The following is a 20,535-nucleotide window of genomic DNA, read 5'->3' on the forward strand; positions in this document are numbered from 1 at the left end:
GCAGTACATGGTGGATGAAACTGAGCGTGTGATGGTATGCAGCATGTGTATACTATATTGAAACTAACAGTTCTGCAAAACGATATTTGTTTACTTAAGGAATGTTTGAAAGATCATGGCATTCAAAAGATATTTTGATGACATTTATCAAATCACTAACATTGATGTCACAGGCCCAATCTGATTTAAAATTAGCTCTACTGGGTCTAGCCAATAGATCAAACAGCATTGCGTGGACTCCCATGTCCAGGTAACATTTCATCTATAAATAACAAATTAAATATCAACTAATTACACTTCGCCTTTTATAGCGTTATTCGGGAGCATACAAATTCTAAAAATATCGGGCGAGACTATTTATGTAATAAGTCGATAACTCAGGTAACTTTATTGCATTAGACATTACCATAGAGGAAGCGCGAATAACATTTATAAATATATATGGACCAAATAACGACAATCCACAGTTTTTCTTACATATTTTAAATTGTATTGAAGAGTTCAAAAACGACCTGTACTTAGTATGTGGTGATTTTAATTTGGTATTGGATCAAGATCTAGACACAAAAAACTATTTACATATCAACCATCCTAAAGCTCAAAAAACTATTTTGGAAAATATGGAAACTTTTGATATGAAAGACCCTTTCAGAGAACTGTATCCTACATTAAGGAGATATACGTGGAGGAAATGAATCCATTAAAACTAGCTAGATTAGATTTCTTCCTGCTTTCTAATAATTCAGGGCTAGAAATGGAGAAAAAAAATCTACATGCACCAGGTGCATGCTGAAAAAAAAGTTGCATGCACCAAAAATAAGGCAGCTTCGGGTTTTTTTTATACGAAGCTATTCGGAATTATTCTGCAATACCTATATTTATTTATTAACAGTACCGGAACGTTATACAACTGCGTTTATTACTGATTCTTGGTCAAATTTGAAAATTTGACCCAACGTGAACGCCTTACAGAAATCTATAATAGGCCTATTACAAAAACGTACGCATATTTGTGTTTTGTATTAAGCAAGTTATCAACTTTTTTAACTCGATAAGATCTGTTGGTATAATATAAATTAGCCTACGGAATTCGACGAGAAGTTGCGATTGAAATAATCACTGGCTGACTTTGAGTCAACTACGCGAGTAACGCACCTGCACGTTCGCAATCATCTGATCAAGTGCCCATATCTGAGGTCGAAAATGTTCAAGGCAGTTACGGTACTTTGTATTGATCACAGATCTGGCGGAGTTCAATTTGTCAGTGACGACAACAGCTGTGTTATGCGCGTGGATACCCCAAAGTCGGTCTCGACCACCTTCCCTAATACCGTTCACGGATATAACCGAGATATTGCCGGCAATTTTCGCAAATATATTTCACGGAAATGACCGAAAGGGCGCCATTGTTATAAGTAGGATTATGGGATACAAAATGGATGTGCCCATAAGATAAAAGTTATCGTTTTCATGTGGCGAACAGATTACGAAATGCATACGCAAAATTCAACAACTTGAGTCTAAATCTGGTAGACAACAGGATACTAGTATACGCAATACACAGTACTTGAAAAATATTAGCATGCACCGCGTGTACCCAGTTTTAAAAGTTACATGCACACGCAAAAATCAGCTTGCACCGGTGCATGTACTAACACTGCATTTCGAGCCCTGTAATTTAATGCCATACATTCAAAATGTTATAATAGAGAATAGCTATAGGTCTGATCATTCCGGAGTGGTTCTCTGCCTCAAATTAAATACAATCCAAAAAGGTAAAGGATTATGGAAATTCAACAATTCACTTTTAACTGATAAAGAATATGTAAAAATCACACAAAAAATATGCTGTTCCAATATACAATCCAGATAATGTTATGACCATTCCTAAATATGAAATACAGTTTGTAATAAATGATCAACTTTTACTTGAAACATTGTTAATGGAAATAAGAGGGAAAACTATTTCATACTCAACATATAAGAAATATAAAGCTAATGAAATAGAAAATAAACTGTCGGGATATAAAAGAATTAGAAGAAAATAATAACACTAACCATAACATATTAGAGGACAAAAAGCAAGAACTAGAAGAATTAAGAAAACAAAAACTCAAAGGTCATTTCATTCAAGCGAGAGCAAAATGGGTAGAAGATGGCGAAAAGCCAACAAAATACTTCTGTAATATGGAATCTAGAAACTACTATAATAAATTAATAACAAGAATAGAATTAAGTACTGGAACAATAATTACAGACCAAAAACAGATTTTAAAGAGACTAGACATTTTTATCAAAATCTATACTCTGCGCTAGCCAAACAAAATGATAATAATATTGCAGAAAAATTATCTGATTATAATTTTAGAAAACTTACAAACAAAGAAGCACAATCTCTAGAAGGCAAAATAACTCATTCATAAGTTTTAAACTTTTTAAAAAGTATGAAAAATAATAAAAGTCCTGGCTCGGATGGATTCACTGTAGAATTCTTTAAATTCTTTTGGGTGGATTTAGGACATTACATAGTCCGATCAATAAATTACAGTTATACTATTAAAGAAATGTCCACTGTGCAAAAACTTGGCATAATTACTTGTATTCCTAAAACAAACCAAAACAATTTCTTAAAAATTGGAGACCCACAGGGGTTCTAGAATATTTTTAAAATTCACTTGCCATAGGGCCAGTGGATTTGAAAATTCACTGGCCATGGTGAAAAATTCACTTGCCCAATTTTAACTGTTGATAAAACAAACAAAAAACAGTAATTTAAAATAATTAACTTTTTAATGTCCATTTTTCATACTGAGATCATGTTTAATCAATTTGTTAATTTACACAACAGATAGGCTCATTGGGCATGCTTTATGGTTTGTTTAGAAAAATATGCAAATAATTTTCATCAGTTTAGAATAAAGTTACCGTACCTATTAAAATTTTAAAATAATTGTTTCCACTAAAACCAATCTAATTAAAATTAGCTCCACTATTACATGTGGATCTAACACCAGCCAGTTGGAGCTCATGTCCACCAATCAAAACCTTACTTGCAGAATCCTGGGTCAGAGATTACTGGTGGCCAACTATTTGTTAGTGAAATATTGTATGTAATAGCAAATCGAAAGAAGTGACTTGTAGATGTTTCTTTTGTTTTTGTATGATCGTAGGACGTAGCGTTAAATTTTTAATTATTATTTTTTAAATACCACTTGCCATCGGGATTGCACAAAATAACTTTTACTGGCCCGAATCCAAAAAACACTGGCCTCGGGCATCGGGCCACCGTATTCTAGAAGGCCTGACCCATATCGCTGTTAAACTGTACATACAAAATGGCTGCTGGTTGTATTGGTAATAGAATAAAAACAGTGCTAGATAAAATAATAGATAAAGACCAAACGGGTTTTATTAAAGGCAGATACATTGGAGAAAATATCCTTATGATATACAATATAATGCAATATACCGAATTCAATAACATACCTGGTTTATTTGTACTTGTTGATTTCGAAAAAGCATTTGATTCTGTATCTTGGTCTTTTATTAATAAAGCTTTAGATATATTTAATTTTAAAACATCGATAAAAAGTTGGATTGAAACATTATATAAAAATTCAATGTCTAGAGTATTGCAAAACGGCTATCTATCAGATACCTTTGAGCTGCAAAGGGGATGCAGACAAGGAGACCCTCTCTCACCCTACATTTTTATAATATGTGCCGAAATTATAAGTATTTTGGTAAGAAATAACAAAGATATTAAAAGTATTAACATTGATGTTACAGAATATTTAATATCACAATATGCCGACGATACTACTTTTATTCTTGATGGATCTTCTGAGTCCCTGAACAGTACAATGACAGTACTTGATTATTATAATGAAATTTCTGGCCTGAAAATAAACTACACTAAGTCTAAAGGAAGCAAGAAGCATTCAAAAGATGTCTACCACCATGCGCGTTGGAAGTTAGAATGGGGTGTGAACGAATTTAATCTGGTTGGCATTAACTTTACAACAAATTTAAATAAAATTATAAAATCAAATTTTGACTCTAAAATTAAACAAATGCAGACTCTGATAAAGATTTGGTCCTTTAGAAAACTTACTACCTTAGGAAGAGTTACCATTCTCAAAACTTTAATAATGCCCAAAATTACTTATTTACTAATATCATTACCAAACCCACCGAAACGTATTATAGAACAAATAAATAAAATGTTTTTCAAATTTATTTGGCAAAATAAACCAGACAAAATTAAGCAAGCTGTATTAATACAAGACTACAAACATGGTGGTATAAAAATGCCAAATATACAGCATGTTATGACCTCTTTAAAATCATCGTGGATAAAAAGACTTTCTAAACAATCAAAAATGGGTAAATTTATTTAAATCTACCACAAATCTTACTACTAGAGATATTATAATTCATGGAGACTATTTTATTACATTAAAAAACAAAAATATACAAAATCGCTTTTGGAAAGACATACTATCTAGTTGAGTGTTAATACAGCAAAACCAAAACCTTGAAAATACTGAAGATATTCAAGGATTGAATATTTGGTACAATACTAAAATATTGAAACATAATAAACCATTTCTGTATAACAACTACATAAAGAAAGGTATTGTTTTCATAAATGATTTACTTGATAATGAAGGAAATATTTTAGATTTTGCAACTTTTAAAAACATATGATCTAAAGACAGACTTTTTAAATTACGCATCACTAGTTTATGCGGTAAAATCATTCTTATCCTCATTAAACAATATTAACAGTACAACATTTATTCTTAGTAAAATACCTATATTGCCATTTAAAATGAAAGTAATGCTAAATGAGAATATTAGAAGTAAAGATATATACAATATTTTGAATAATAATCATGTAATACCAAAGGCACAAAACAAATATGCATCTAAGGGTTTAGCATTTGATTGTTATATGTGGAAACAATTCTATGTTATACCCTTTAGATGTACAAAAGATACTACCTTGCAATGGTTTCAATACCAACTGCTCCATAGAATCCTAGCTACTAATACCTTTCTGCATATGATTCATTATGTAGATTCAAATAAATGTAGTTTTTGTAAAAAAAAAATCCTGAAACCTTACATTTGTTTTATGATTGTAATAAAGTAAAACATATGTGGAAAGAGTTGGAGAAGTGGATATTTAACAAAACTGAAGTCAGACTTCCACTTAATAAACATATAGTTATGTTTGGTATGATAAATGGTGAGTTTAGCAATGTAGTTAACTGGATTTTAATCAATATAAAATATTATATTTATAGTATGAAAATACTTAACAAGAGTCTTCATATTAATGTTATAAAAAACATATTGCAAAATAAATTTCAAATAGAAAGATACATTTATTTTAAAAACTGTGAACATGACAAATTTAATGAATGCTGGGGAAAGTGGTTTAACCTTTTCAGTATTGACGAATAACATCAAAAACATCATCTTCTTTAACTATAGGTTAGGACCCTTTCCTTTGGTTTCTTTGCTTATTGCTTTTTATTTACAAAAATACCATAACTTGTTTGGAAATACAATTCTAGATTTATCTTTTTTTATGAATCTTACATCCACCATATCTACTTGTAATTGCTTCTTCTCTATATGACATTAAGTGTGGATATTAACTGGTAGACACCAGCTATTTTGCTTCAGTTATTAAATATATATATTTTTTTTAATTAGCCTGAACCCCATAAACAAATTGTTTCTTTCTCCCCTCTGTCTTTTCTGTCTTTCTTTCCTTTTCTTCCCTATTTTTCTTTTCTTTTCTTTTTTCTTTTTTTCTTTTATTTTCTTTGAATCTCAGATCAAAATCATTTCAGATAATTATGGGTGTACATATACATTAATAGGGTATGACTATGTTTTGAAAGTATATATGAAGTATTGGTATGTAATATGAATGTACATATGTATGTATTTATGTATGCATGCACTACGTATGTATAACTATATGTAAATATTATGAAATGTAAGACAATGATTCAAGGCACCCCAACCTTGACATTGCCAGTGATCTGGGGACAATAAATAATTTTTTTTAAAATAACAAATTATGTAATAAGCGAACTTGTTGGTCTATTTCAGCATTGAAAAAACAGGGTGGGGTGGGGGGACTGCAATAATAAACTTTGGATTGTATACTAGTATAAACAGATTTTATGGCTAGACCATCACATTTTTTTTTTGTCTTCAAACAAATTTTATATTGCAATTAATTTCCGGTATACTTCGTAATTCACCCAAATTATTTCATATACCCTTGGCATAATCCCGAATGTTTTCAAATTCTTTTCATATCACTGGCATGATTTTGCAAGTAAGGTTTTGATTGGTTGAATGAAAGGTCAACTGGACATGCGCTCCCAACGGGCTGCTGTTAGATCCACATGTAATAGTGGAGCTAATTTTAATTAGATTGGTCACAGGCCGTAATCTTGCTGGTGAAATGATAGTTTTTTTTGCCGAAAGTCAGCTCAAGTTGCCAAGTTATTAGCAGTAGTGAGAAGTCGAAGTCGCCGTAATATTCTGGACCTAATCCGATTTAAAAAACAAAATCACACAACAGACGTCAATACCCTGACTTGTTTATTGTCATAACTCACTTGGCACCTTGTCGCCGTATGTCTGAGTGCCAGACTGTAGCCTCGAGTAACGGGAACTGGTTTATAAGCATGCATACTGTAATGTTTTACCTTCTTCAATTTATTATCAAAATCAACCAACAAATGTTAATACTCATACCAATTTCTGTTGTGAAGAGATTAAAAACATGTTATAGTCTAATGTTGACATTCTTCAGATACATCATACACATGCTATTGTTTCTCAAAGCAACGTGCCGTGTGCTGTGACCAGTCAAGCATTGTTAATCCTCAGCCACATTCATTTCAGTAATCCCAGAAAATACTAATTAATACTTTAATTTTAACATAACTGCACAGTATCAACTACTTAATAATATCACATTTTTAATAAAACATGCAATTGTTTTGTTTAAATTTTATTACTGGAAGTAGTATTTTGTATGGAAATATTACGATTCGAGCCAAGTGTAAAATTCAGAAATGTTTTGAATGAATGCGGAAACTGGCCAAACATTACGAAATGTACCGATAAATGTTCACTTCGCCTATTTTTATAAAACTTCTCCCCTTTCATCTGGGAAGGAATTCTAGATTAGGGCCTGATGTCATGAATAAAATAACATAATGCGATAAACTGACAACTGAAAAAGAAATTTGGGTGATTATGTTAAAGACAAAAAAAATTCCAGATATTTGAGATGTTTTTGCTGCTTCAAGTGATTGCTTACATACTGTGGAAAATATTAGCTATTTGCTTGTGTTGTGGTTTTTGTGTGTCAATGCATTAATATTAAAGTTATATTTTATCTTTTTATCTTTCTGACTTTGTTTGTCAGTCCCGTCTCTCTAGAGCTCTCTGCATAAGCAGAACTTTAGGTATTAAACTTCAACAATTGCAAGACCGGCCTCGGTGGCATCGTGGCACGCCATCGGTCTACAGGCTGGTAGGTACTGGGTTCGGATCCCAGTCGAGGCATGGGATTTTTAATCCAGATACCGACTCCAAACCCTGAGTGAGTGCTCCGCAAGGCTCAATGGGTAGGTGTAAACCACTTGCACCGACCAGTGATCCATAACTGGTTCAACAAAGGCCATGGTTTGTGCTATCCTGCCTGTGGGAAGCGCAAATAAAAGATCCCTTGCTGCCTGTCGTAAAAAGAGTAGCCTATGTGGCGACAGCGGGTTTCCTCTAAAAACAGTGTCAGAATGACCATATGTTTGACGTCCAATAGCCGATGATAAGATAAAAAATCAATGTGCTCTAGCGGCGTCGTTAAATAAAACAAACTTTACTTTTTCAACAATTGCAAAGAGAAACTCAGTTATTTGCAACAAAATATCAGTCATTACATGAAATTATTTCACCAAATCAAAATAAAATTTGCGAAATGGTTTTAAACTCTGCAAATGGAGAATTTGACACGTGCAAAGGCTAAACTATCTATGTCTGTCTGCCAGCTCTGTCTGGTTTATTTTATCTGTCTGATGCTTATTTGTTTTGTAGATCAAAATTAAACAATGTGATGGAGTCAATTCCAAAGAGTAAAAAGAACAAAAGATGCAATTTGCATTCTTTGGAGACCCACAAGACAAAGACGCCTGGGTATGTATTTCAGACAGGAACTGATAGATACATAATCGATTACACTGACCACTAAAATTGATTGCTGTACATCAACTCTGGTTTGCAGATATGTTTACTTCATATAGGTTGTCAGTGTTTTGTTGTTTGTCTCAACATGGATGGTGCCGTGATTAAAGTTCAGAACAGAAGAATGCAAACATCCATTTTGTGATTGAACTTTTTGTTGAATATGATTGTGATCTTGGAACATGTTATATAGCTATTTGTCTTTGTCGTTAGTGTTATGTTACATGCTTGGCTGTCGTGTGGTTAACATGATATTATTTTAGATGGCTCATTACTTGAAGGGTTGACACTTGTTACGCTGGACCTGAATGTCTTCTATTAAAGCTGTAGTCAATTTCTGTAACATTGCTCACATTGAATTGGTGGGGGTCGGATGGGTGTAGGATTCCCTGCAATCATAAAAATAATGTAATCCAAATATTTTTGGTTTCCATATCTTAATCTTCCAACCCATAATCTGGGATTTGCAGAAGCACAGAATCCAGTTTAATTCACCGCCTACATTGAGAGTTGAGAGTGCATGGTGGCTGGGCCAATTGTCCGAGATCTTGGCCGGAAGTGAATCTAGTATTTAAGTTGATGTATGCTCTCTGAAAACATCTATGTTTATCATTAAATAGAAAATGTGTAGAGAAATAAACTTTGCCGATGAGCAGATGTCAGAATGTTTACAACGTTTCTTTATTATTTAGACTGTGGTCAGATGTCAGACTGTTTACAATGCTTCCTAATTATTTAGACTGTGGTCAGATGTCAGAATGTTTACAACGCTTCTTTATTATTTAGACTGTGGTCAGATGTCTGGGAATTACTGTCTCAAGACTGTCGGAAAGAAGTTGTTCTCATCGATGCTGAAAGTCTGTTGGACACACTGAATACGTACTTACGTAAACACAGGTATTGTACTTACGTAAACACAGGTATTGTACTCAAGTAAACACAGGCATTGTACTTAAGTAAACACAGGCATTGTACTTAAGTAAACACAGGTATTGTACTTAAGTAAACACAGGTATTGTACTTCATAAACACAGGTATTGTACTTAAGTAAACACGGATATCTCAAAGTCTGTTGGACTCTTAGAGAATACTCAATAAGCTACACGGCAATACTGTTTATCTTGCATGAGTTAATTGACAACACCAATTCACAAGTGCAAATTAAATGGTATTGCTGAGTAGCGAATTGGGTATTCTGTTTATTACCCATTATCAATATTTATCATTTTATGGAAGATTTTCAAATGATACTGTTGTTGAAAACAAGTTTGTAAGTTGAGAACAAGAGACAGAGTTGCATCATAGCTGTAACATATGTATTGTTGATGACATAAGTTAGTTGTTGGTATGACTGCTACCATGGAAACTATTCTTACAAACAATTAACCACCTATAGTGAAGCACTGTTTATGACGTGACTGCCACCATGGAAACTATTCTTACAAACAATTAACCACCTATAGTGAAGCACTGTTTATGACGTGACTGCCACCATGGAAACTATTCTTACAAACAATTAACCACCTATAGTGAAGCACTGTTTATGACGTGACTGCCACCATGGAAACTATTCTTACAAACAATTAACCACCTATAGTGAAGCACTGTTTATGACGTGACTGCCACCATGGAAACTATTCTTACAAACAATTAACCACCTATAGTGAAGCACTGTTTATGACGTGACTCCCACCATGGAAACTATTCTTACAAACAATTAACCACCTATAGTGAAGCACTGTTTATGACGTGACTCCCACCATGGAAACTATTCTTACAAACAATTAACCACCTATAGTGAAGCACTGTTTATGACGTGACTCCCACCATGGAAACTATTCTTACAAACAATTAACCACCTATAGTGAAGCACTGTTTATGACGTGACTGCCACCATGGAAACTATTCTTACAAACAATTAACCACCTATAGTGAAGCACTGTTTATGACGTGACTGCCACCATGGAAACTATTCTTACAAACAATTAACCACCTATAGTGAAGCACTGTTTATGACGTGACTCCCACCATGGAAACAATTCTTACAAACAATTAACCACCTATAGTGAAGCACTGTTTATGACGTGACTGCCACCATGGAAACTATTCTTACAAACAATTAACCACCTATAGTGAAGCACTGTTTATGACGTGACTGCCACCATGGAAACTATTCTTACAAACAATTAACCACCTATAGTGAAGCACTGTTTATGACGTGACTCCCACCATGGAAACAATTCTTACAAACAATTAACCACCTATAGTGAAGCACTGTTTATGACGTGACTCCCACCATGGAAACTATTCTTACAAACAATTAACCACCTATAGTGAAGCACTGTTTATGACGTGACTCCCACCATGGAAACTATTCTTACAAACAATTAACCACCTATAGTGAAGCACTGTTTATGACGTGACTTCCACCATCCAAACTATTCTTACAAACAATTAACCACCTATAGTGAAGCACTGTTTATGACGTGACTCCCACCATGGAAACTATTCTTACAAACAATTAACCACCTATAGTGAAGCACTGTTTATGACGTCAAAATGTATCTAGGGGAAGAAAATTTTAGGTTTTCCTTCTTTACGGAAAAATTATTTTCCTTTCCCCACTTCTCTCTGCCCATATTGGTAATAAATACACACACTCACATTTGTTTCTAGCAGGACTGTAACAAATTGTTCTTACTCACATCCAGTCTGAAATGTGACAAAAGTTAATGCTATATCTGAAAGATGAGTCTGACTACAAGAAGTAATGATGGCAGTGTTCAATGTTTAATTGTATTATTAGTACAGTTTTCACTATGGAAAGTGTATTTGCGGAAAAAATGGGAGCCACAATAACTATTTATCTGGAAAGTTCTGTGATCAATTATAATTGCCAATTTCTGTCAAACAAACCCCTCATTTATTTTAATTACAAGACAATTCCAGTTAAAGTCAGTAGAATATGGTTCTGCCACGTGGCCGGATGTCAGCCTCTACCCTTGTTACTCCCCCAGTGATACGGTCTGATGTAGTGCAGCCTCTACTGCTGCCATAACATCCTCTAGATGGGAGGCCTTTCTAATGATAAAATACGGTAATTTAGTGTCTTTTATTGTATCAAGGGGCACTTAATAAAAAAATTATGCGTAATTCTAACAACAATACATGGGTAATCTTTTTGAACAATATGACCAGAAATGTTTGGAATTTCTGTGCAACTGAATTTAATGAACTCTATAATAATAGTGTTAAGAATCATTAAATAACAGACACTATGATTATTACTTGTATTAGTTTTCTTTTGGAATCACAGATTATACCTTGGTTTTTTTTTCCAGGTTTTGTGGTGAATGCAAATCGAAGGTGCATTTAGCATACAGTATACTAGTGGGTGAGAAGGACAGCACTAAAGAAAAGGGTTACTGTGCGAGGCTGTATGAAAACCTGAGGTGCTGTCCCAAGGAGAGGCACGTGCATGTCGTGTGTGATACAGAGTTTATTGCACATCTTATTGAGAAAGCTGAGCCAGAGTTGGTGGGAAAGTGAGTTTTGTGTAAATACAGTCAAGCTTCAGTGTTTCAAACTTTCATTTGTAGGTGTACTGTTGTAACATAATCAAATTATTTCATACACACCTGTTAGTGAGAACACCAGGCATTTATGATATCACTTGGCAATAACACAAATTCATGTGTTTTCTACTTAAGACATACAGTTGGTTGCTCCTAGGTGATGACCCAGTCACCACACCCATATCATCCAATAAAATAAGCATGATAGAAATTGATTGCTCTGTCGTATAAGTTAACCTCAAACTGATTGCTTTATGATGTATCATGAGTTAATTGCAGGCACAAGCACCATAAACAAGTTTTAGTTGGAAAAGACATTTAAATTTAATTTTAAACCTGCTTTTTGTATGAAATACAATAATGATGAATATCTTTATCAGATGACATCTGTAGAATACTACTTCTGTAGATGAGTATATTTTATTAAATTATCGTCATTTTTGATCTGACATTTGATCACGTTAGTGATTTTTTCATTTGCCACTGATTATATTTAGTAATACTTTATCTCAATTAACCGAGTTACTTGTGTGTGTTGATTTTTAAAATGAACATCTCGCATCCTATTTTATTTTGCGATTAGTCGGAGAGATCGCCATGCTAAGACTCTGGATATTGCACAAGAAGAAGTTTTAACGTGTCTCGGCATCCATATTTACGATCGCCTCCATCAGATCGGACAGAAGCTGCGTTCTGAGGAACAGACGTGGCAGATTTTATTCTACCTTGGTGTTGATACACTGAAGAAAAGTTTTGAGGTGAGTTTTTGTTTCACATGGCCAGGAGAGGGTGGGTGAGGCTCGGTGGTAGAGTGGTCATTTGGATAGAAGCACGTAAAACTGAAAAAGAAGGGTTCTATATTTATCTGTCCAACAATAACATTTTTAAAAATGTTATGAATATGTATCTAATGTATCTTAGAAATGGTATTTTATAATTTACAATATTCGTTTTATTCTGTAATAATAAGTACTTCTAAATTAAGTATTAAAGTACACACTTGGTTTGATGCAATCAATTGGTCCAATGAATAAAAATGCAGTACAAATGCTCAGGATGCTCAGAAGAATGTTGATGTAAAACACTTAAATCATGTTAGAATTATTGTAATGTTATTTATATGAAATCCATTAACAAAGATTACGGTCCATGGACTCTACTTCAATGTACATCCATATGGCCTTTGCACAATGGGTGTTTTGTCTTCACTTTTGCACTCAAGGCAAAGTGGCAAAACGGTTTTTAATTTTCTTTTTCGTCCACCACAGCTTTCTCTGTACAACAGATAGCACAAATATCAGCTCTTCCGATGGTGCTGCTATAATATGGTACCTCCACAAGTGTGTCACATGCTAGGGCATCCCTGTAGGTGCATCCCTGTAGGTGCAGTTTGGAGGGAGCAAAGGGGCCAGTTTGTCACTGGAATAAATCAGAAAAAAATCAAATATTTTCGTGAAGACAATTTTCCGACAATCGGAACTCTTCGCCCGATATCTCATGAAAATTACTGAACTTACCTTTCAATTTGATGGAAAGTAACTCCATCAATCGTTAGAAGAAAACGATTCCGTGGCTCGTAAACAACATTAATATAGAATGATTTGATTTATAACGACACCAAATTAGTGCTGATAATAGTTTTGGAATGTTTGCGTGGAATTTAGGGTCGGCAGGTGCAAATTAGGGTCGGTCGGGTAACCAGAAATAAACAATATTTTATGATACGCATTTTGTCCTAGTTTTGTACTTAACAAATTTTCTAAGTGCACTATTCAGATAACTGGAATGTCATTAAGTATTAGTGGAATCATACTGTTATGATTGTTGTATACAAATAATTTGTTTCTTATAGAAATAAACATTTATTAGCCAGTATTTTAAGGTGATATTCTGCCAATGCCAGATTTTCAGTTAGAAGTAAAACCTTATGAGATGGACGCGGTTGGTCTAGGATTGATTCCCGTCAGTGGACCCATTGGGCTGTTTCTCGCTCCAGCCAGTGCACCACGACTGGTACATCAAAGGTTGTGGTATGTGCTATCCTGTCTGTGGGATGGTGCATATAAAAGATCCTTGTTGCTAATTGAAAAGAGTAGCCCATAAAGTGGCGACAGCATGTTTCCTCTCAATATCTATGTGGTCCTTAACCCTGTCTGACGCCATATAACCGTAAAATAAAATGTGTTGAGTGCGTTGTTAATTAAAACATTTCCTTCCCTCCTTCCTTCCTTCCTTCCTTATGAGATGGAATCCCAAAATATCTAAATTACATAATTTTTATTATCCCAGTGGAATCCTAAAACAGGTCTCAAAATATCCATTTATCAGCCAGTATTTAAAATTAACATTTGATCTTTAGATGGCGTTTGAGAGAAAGCAAGGAGCTTCAAACTTGGAACTGATATGTGAAGAACTGCTGGAGGAGGAAAGACAAAAGGAACAGCGACGGGAACAGAAACGACAAAAACGTAAGAAGAAAAAAGCCAAGAATCAGTTGCTGGAAAATATGGAAAAGGAGAATCAAGAAAACCAGAAAACTGATGAAAATGTCCATTGTCAGGTAATAACAGCATACCAAGCTGGTGATTCACACTATTGTGAGATTTGTAATCTTTAAACCATTAAAGAAATACTCAAGTCATGGCCTAACGCAGAAAGAGACAAATATATGATCTATAATAAAATATTCTACAATTAAATTTTAATGTAAACACTGTATTTATAATAATCAGCCATAATAAAAAATTATTTCTTATATGCGTGAATAAAGGGGTTCTTCAACTAAATCTCTTGAGCCTGTAGTGACATAACTCTTGAACAAGGCTAATAAAAAGTAAAATGTAGTATGTGAGAATTCGCTACATTTTATACAAGTCTGTTTATAAACATTGGATACATCACAATAACAGCACAAAGTAAATGATTTAATAACAGTTTTAAAAAAACTAAATGGCTTAAAGATTGTTTATAAATATTTAGAAGAGCTTGTCTGTTATCATCTGTGCATTTTTCTCAAATGGGCCATTATGTTTGTATTGTGCCTCATTTAGGTTATTTTCTCATTGACAAAAGTGTGCAGTAAATCTCTATGACCACACATTTTTAAACTCCATCTACTGAGCTTCAGTCAAGTAGGCCAGCCTTTTATGTTATTGATAGGCATATTCCTATTGTGCTAAGCACATGATAAAAGTACACTGGCTTTATCTCAAATTACCTGTGAGTGGGTTTAGCTGGTTTTTGTTGATAGTTTTGTTAAGGGCTGTTCCAGAATTAATCAAGAGGGGGATGTGGGAGGCTCCTTTGAATAATGTTTAGCACTTGCTGCTTACTTGATTAAATAAAAAAATGTGTGGGTAGATACATCACCCCCCCCCCCCCCCCCCCCCCTCTCCAATAGTCTATTGTGGAATAGTTTGTTTAATTTAATTTGACATGCAGTGCCATCCAGGCTGTACAGAACCGCTGAGTACCTCGCACTCCCTTCACTGTGATAACCATGTGTGTGGCGATGCCCACTTCTGCCCACACTCCGCCTCGTCGCTCGAGACCTGCAAACGCTGTGATGATAAACAGGACAAGCTGGTTCAGAACGGAAGCTGTCGGAACATCGACTTTGGGTACTCGTCCGGTGCGGACGGTTGTGAAAGCTGTAGCGTGCCCAGCTCCAATGAAGGCTCAGACATTGCTTGCTCAGATGGCATTTGCACTCACGAAGGTAAAATATACAAAAATGTCTTGATTAATTGATTTTGAAATGTGGAGGTTGGATTTCTTTAAAAGAGTCTGTTCTGAGTTTTTATTACATACCTCATCAATCTTACTATAGTGATAAAGACATTTTGAAACCGTGTGATAAATGTATTTTGTATCTGAGCCTGAACTTTTAAATGGGGAATTCCCTTTTTCTTTTTACTGCAGTTAGCACCATTTTTTTTACTTACGTCATCTATGATTTACAAATGACGTCACATCGTATTTGAAACATTACACCATTAGAGCACATTATTTTTTTATTAATCATAGGCTATTGGATGTCAAACATATGGTCATTTTTAACACAGTCGTAAAGAGGAAACCTGCTACATTTTTTCTTTAGTAGCAAGGGATCTTTTGTATGCACCATCCAATAGACAGGATAGTACATACCACGGCCTTTGATATAGCAGTCGTGGTGCACTGGCTGGAACGAGAAATAGCCCAATGGGCCCACCAATGGGGATCGATCCCAAACCAACTGCGCATCAAGTGAGCGGTTTACCACTGGGCTGCGTCCCGCCCGTGATAATTAGATGCAATTTAAATATAAATTATGTAATCATGTCAGTTTTTGTTGATATCATTTAATACCTTATGCAAATAGGTTCATGTATACAACAGTTGGAATCTTAAAATATACAACTGTAGCAGATATACCAAGATATAGTTTGAAAAGTGGGCAAAACATTTAATGTGAGTCACGTGGAAATGCCCTTCTGATCAAGGTGAAAGATAGAAATAATGTATATGATAAATATTTGATGGTGCTAGTTATTCAGATGTATTTTCACACAGCTAAACACTTAATATACTGACAGAAAGAAATGAGGGATCACACCAGCACTGATAAATGGTATCTAAATGATATGAACAGCCACAGCAAGTAGACATTGGGGGTGCTGACTGAGATCGAGTTTCTTGGGGGTTTACTACTATTAATAAAATTTACTACCAATAATATTCAGATTACTGGGGAGAGAGAGCCCCTCAGCCTCGCCGTGTTTGATGAATGTAGTATTATATTTCTTACACAGCCACGAAAAAACCATGTTTAAATAAATTTAATCGTCCTTTCTAACCTCATAATAGCCAACAACAAGCCTCAGTGTTATCTTACACCGGTGTCACATTACTGACATTTAGTCTCACATTACTGACATTCATGTAATATTTGTGTACTTTACAAGACACTAACAGTGACTGAAATTTGGACTACAATACTAAGTGATCCCTTATTTCTTTCTTTCAGTATATTAGATAATATATATTAGATTAATGGACTGAATTTGTGTAACCAACTTTAGGATGTTCTATCTCTGTGTGCAGGAGGTGAATGTGTTTCCAGTTTGCTAACTGACAGCCTCGACAGTTGTTCCAGTTGTCTGTTGTCCAGTAGTGATTCTCCGAAACACTCCTCTAGATCTTCCAGTTATCAGGTACGGTGATGGAGCCAGGACAGGACATGTCCAGCTGTACATTGTAGCTTATCAGTAGGAGTTGTCTTTCTTGATAAAATTACCACTTGACAAAATGTGCATCTTATGTTTTTGTATTTTTTTAATGGGTTTCTTTTTCAGTGTAGTTTTAAAAATTATTATTATACTGTCAAAAACTGTAATTTAAAGGATTTAAGGTCTTTGGATCATTACCATAAAATGTTTTCATTGTAAAAACATGATTATTCACATGTATAAATAATATGATTGTAGCAGTAAGATATACAAGTGAGATATACGATGGTAAACATGTTCTGTTTATAACATTTGGGATTTAGAGTCTAAAAATTCATGTTTCTTCTCTTTTAAAATTTACATGTATCATAAAACTTTTGTCACCTTTGTTATAGATATAAATACAGTGTTCTTGCTGGGTGAAAATTAAGTGGGGGGAGGGGGCTACACAACTCTACTGTTACAAAACCTGAGAAAAGCAAAAATAAATAAATAAATAATAAATAAAATATTTGAATGCTTGGTTACCATGTGTGTTAGTTGACTGTGGATAGGCCTACATCTTATTTTGCCCTTCAGTATCTGGTACAAACAAGCTGGTATGATGTATAAGCTGACTCAACTCTTCTAGATGAAGCGGACTATCGGTCTGTCATTCATTTTTGTGAAGCGATCAGTTTTAATAGTATATTTTAATAAAGACTTCAAAATAGATGAAAAAGAACAAATATTTTTTAAGTTTGATCCCCTAATGTAGGATAACACTGTTCTATTCTTATTTCTGTCTTCTTCAAATGAATCTTTCCCATTGATATTGCTAACCGATAAAAGTAGTTTAGTTTTTATACAAAGTGATATCCCTAACAAAATGAAACTGCTGAATAAACAACATTAATTAACAATCATTAGTTACGACCAATTAAATCTGCAATTGAGGACAAAAGATCAATGGGCACAAAAGACAGAATGACCATTCTGATCATGTGATCAATTTGGAGCGAAATAAGTATGGATTTCAGCCAGAAATTGCTAACAATAAAAATTAAAATAAAGAGGGTGGTAAACCCGAAAAGGGGAGGGGGGCACAGAACCCCCACCTCCTTAAAATGGACCAGTGAGAACACTGTCAGATCAATAAATAGTTAATTAATATTCATGAAATGTGGTATTATATTTGAACTGTGTATGTTAATTTACTCTGTTCTATTGTTCAGTTTGCAAACCCGAGGTTTTCGTGTTGTAGCCAGTCAGCACAGTGTAGTCATTCGGACAGCAGTTCTCACTCAACGCCCAGCAGACAGGGGATGTGTCTCTCTTTACAAGACATGCTAGAGGTCAGTGTGTAGCACACAAAACTGTTCTTCTCAACCTTTAGTTATATGTCTGTACCAGTAAAACTGGTCTTCTCAACCTTTAGTTATACGTCTGTACCTGTAAAACTGGTCTTCTGAACCTTTAGTTATATGTCTGTACCTGTAAAACTGGTCTTCTCAACCTTTAGTTATACGTCTGTACCTGTAAAACTGGTCTTCTTAACCCTTAGTTATATGTCTGTACCAGTAAAACTGGTCTTCTCAACCTTTAGTTATACGTCTGTACCTGTAAAACTGGTCTTCTGAACCTTTAGTTATATGTCTGTACCTGTAAAACTGGTCTTCTCAACCTTTAGTTATACGTCTGTACCTGTAAAACTGGTCTTCTTAACCCTTAGTTATATGTCTGTACCAGTAAAATTGGTCTTCTTAACCCTTAGTTATATGTCTGTACCTGTAAAACTGTTCTTCTCAACCCTTAGTTATATGTCTACCAGTAAAACTGGTCTTCTCAACCCTTAGTTATATGTCTGTACCTGTAAAACTGGTCTTCTCAACCCTTAGTTATATGTCTGTACCAGTAAAACTGGTCTTCTTAACCCGTAGTTATATGTCTGTACCAGTAAAACTGGTCTTCTTAACCCGTAGTTATATGTCTGTACCTGTAAAACTGTTCTTCTCAACCCTTAGTTATATGTCTACCAGTAAAACTGGTCTTCTCAACCCTTAGTTATATGTCTGTACCTGTAAAACTGGTCTTCTCAACCCTTAGTTATATGTCTGTACCTGTAAAACTGGTCTTCTTAACCCGTAGTTATATGTCTGTACCTGTAAAACTGGTCGTCTTAACCATTAGTTATGTCTGTACCTGTAAATCTGGTTTCAACCCTTAGTTATATGTCTGTACCTGTAAAACTGGTCTTCTTAACCCTTAGTTATATGTCTGTACCTGTAAAATTGGTCTTCTTAACCCTTAGTTATATGTCTGTACCAGTAAAACTGGTCTTCTTAACCCTTAGTTATATGTCTGTACCTGTAAAACTGGTCTTCTTAACCCTTAGTTATATGTCTGTACCCGTAAAACAGGTCTTCTTAACCCTTAGTTATACGTCTATACCAGTAAAACTGGTCTTCTTAACCCTTAGTTATATGTCTGTACCTGTAAAATTGGTCTTCTTAACCCTTAGTTATATGTCTGTACCTGTAAAACTGGTCTTCTTAACCCTTAGTTATATGTCTGTACCCGTAAAACAGGTCTTCTTAACCCTTAGTTATACGTCTATACCAGTAAAACTGGTCTTCTTAACCCTTAGTTATATGTCTGTACCTGTAAATCTGGTATCAACCCTTAGTTATATGTCTGTACCTGTAAAACTGGTCTTCTTAACCCGTAGTTATATATGTCTGTACCTGTAAAACTGGTCGTCTTAACCATTAGTTATGTCTGTACCTGTAAATCTGGTCTCAACCCTTAATTATATGTCTGTACCTGTAAAACTGGTCTTCTTAACCCTTAATTATATGTCTGTACCTGTAAAACTGGTCTTCTTAACCCTTAGTTATATGTCTGTACCTGTAAAATTGGTCTTCTTAACCCTTAGTTATATGTCTGTACCAGTAAAACTGGTCTTCTTAACCCTTAGTTATATGTCTGTACCTGTAAAACTGGTCTTCTTAACCCTTAGTTATATGTCTGTACCCGTAAAACAGGTCTTCTTAACCCTTAGTTATACGTCTATACCAGTAAAACTGGTCTTCTTAACCCTTAGTTATATGTCTGTACCTGTAAATCTGGTCTCAACCCTTAGTTATATGTCTGTACCTGTAAAACTGGTCTTCTTAACCCGTAGTTATATATGTCTGTACCTGTAAAACTGGTCGTCTTAACCATTAGTTATGTCTGTACCTGTAAATCTGGTCTCAACCCTTAATTATATGTCTGTACCTGTAAAACTGGTCTTCTTAACCCTTAATTATATGTCTGTACCAGTAAAATTGGTCTTCTTGACCCGTAGTTATATGTCTGTACCAGTAAAATTGGTCTTCTTGACCCGTAGTTATATGTCTGTACCTGTAAAATTGGTCTTCTTAACCCTTAATTATATGTCTGTACCAGTAAAATTGGTCTTCTTGACCCGTAGTTATATGTCTGTA

General features: G+C 34.6%; 1 protein-coding gene across 1 annotated transcript in view; it reads left to right on the forward strand.

Annotated features, from left to right (window-relative positions):
• The window catches only part of LOC121367347 (gametogenetin-binding protein 2-like), a 37,612-nt gene that overhangs the window by 6,597 nt on the left and 10,480 nt on the right, over positions 1 to 20,535 (forward strand). The window contains exons 4-11 of the mRNA XM_041491457.1: positions 8,137 to 8,235; positions 9,070 to 9,180; positions 11,625 to 11,828; positions 12,442 to 12,616; positions 14,218 to 14,418; positions 15,300 to 15,576; positions 16,944 to 17,053; positions 18,283 to 18,402. Of these exons, the coding sequence (XP_041347391.1) occupies positions 8,137 to 8,235; positions 9,070 to 9,180; positions 11,625 to 11,828; positions 12,442 to 12,616; positions 14,218 to 14,418; positions 15,300 to 15,576; positions 16,944 to 17,053; positions 18,283 to 18,402 (1,297 nt within the window). The remainder of the gene's footprint in view (positions 1 to 8,136; positions 8,236 to 9,069; positions 9,181 to 11,624; positions 11,829 to 12,441; positions 12,617 to 14,217; positions 14,419 to 15,299; positions 15,577 to 16,943; positions 17,054 to 18,282; positions 18,403 to 20,535) is intronic.

The sequence above is a fragment of the Gigantopelta aegis genome, chromosome 3, assembly GCF_016097555.1.
Source record: "Gigantopelta aegis isolate Gae_Host chromosome 3, Gae_host_genome, whole genome shotgun sequence".
Taxonomy (NCBI): Eukaryota; Metazoa; Mollusca; class Gastropoda; order Neomphalida; family Peltospiridae; genus Gigantopelta; species Gigantopelta aegis.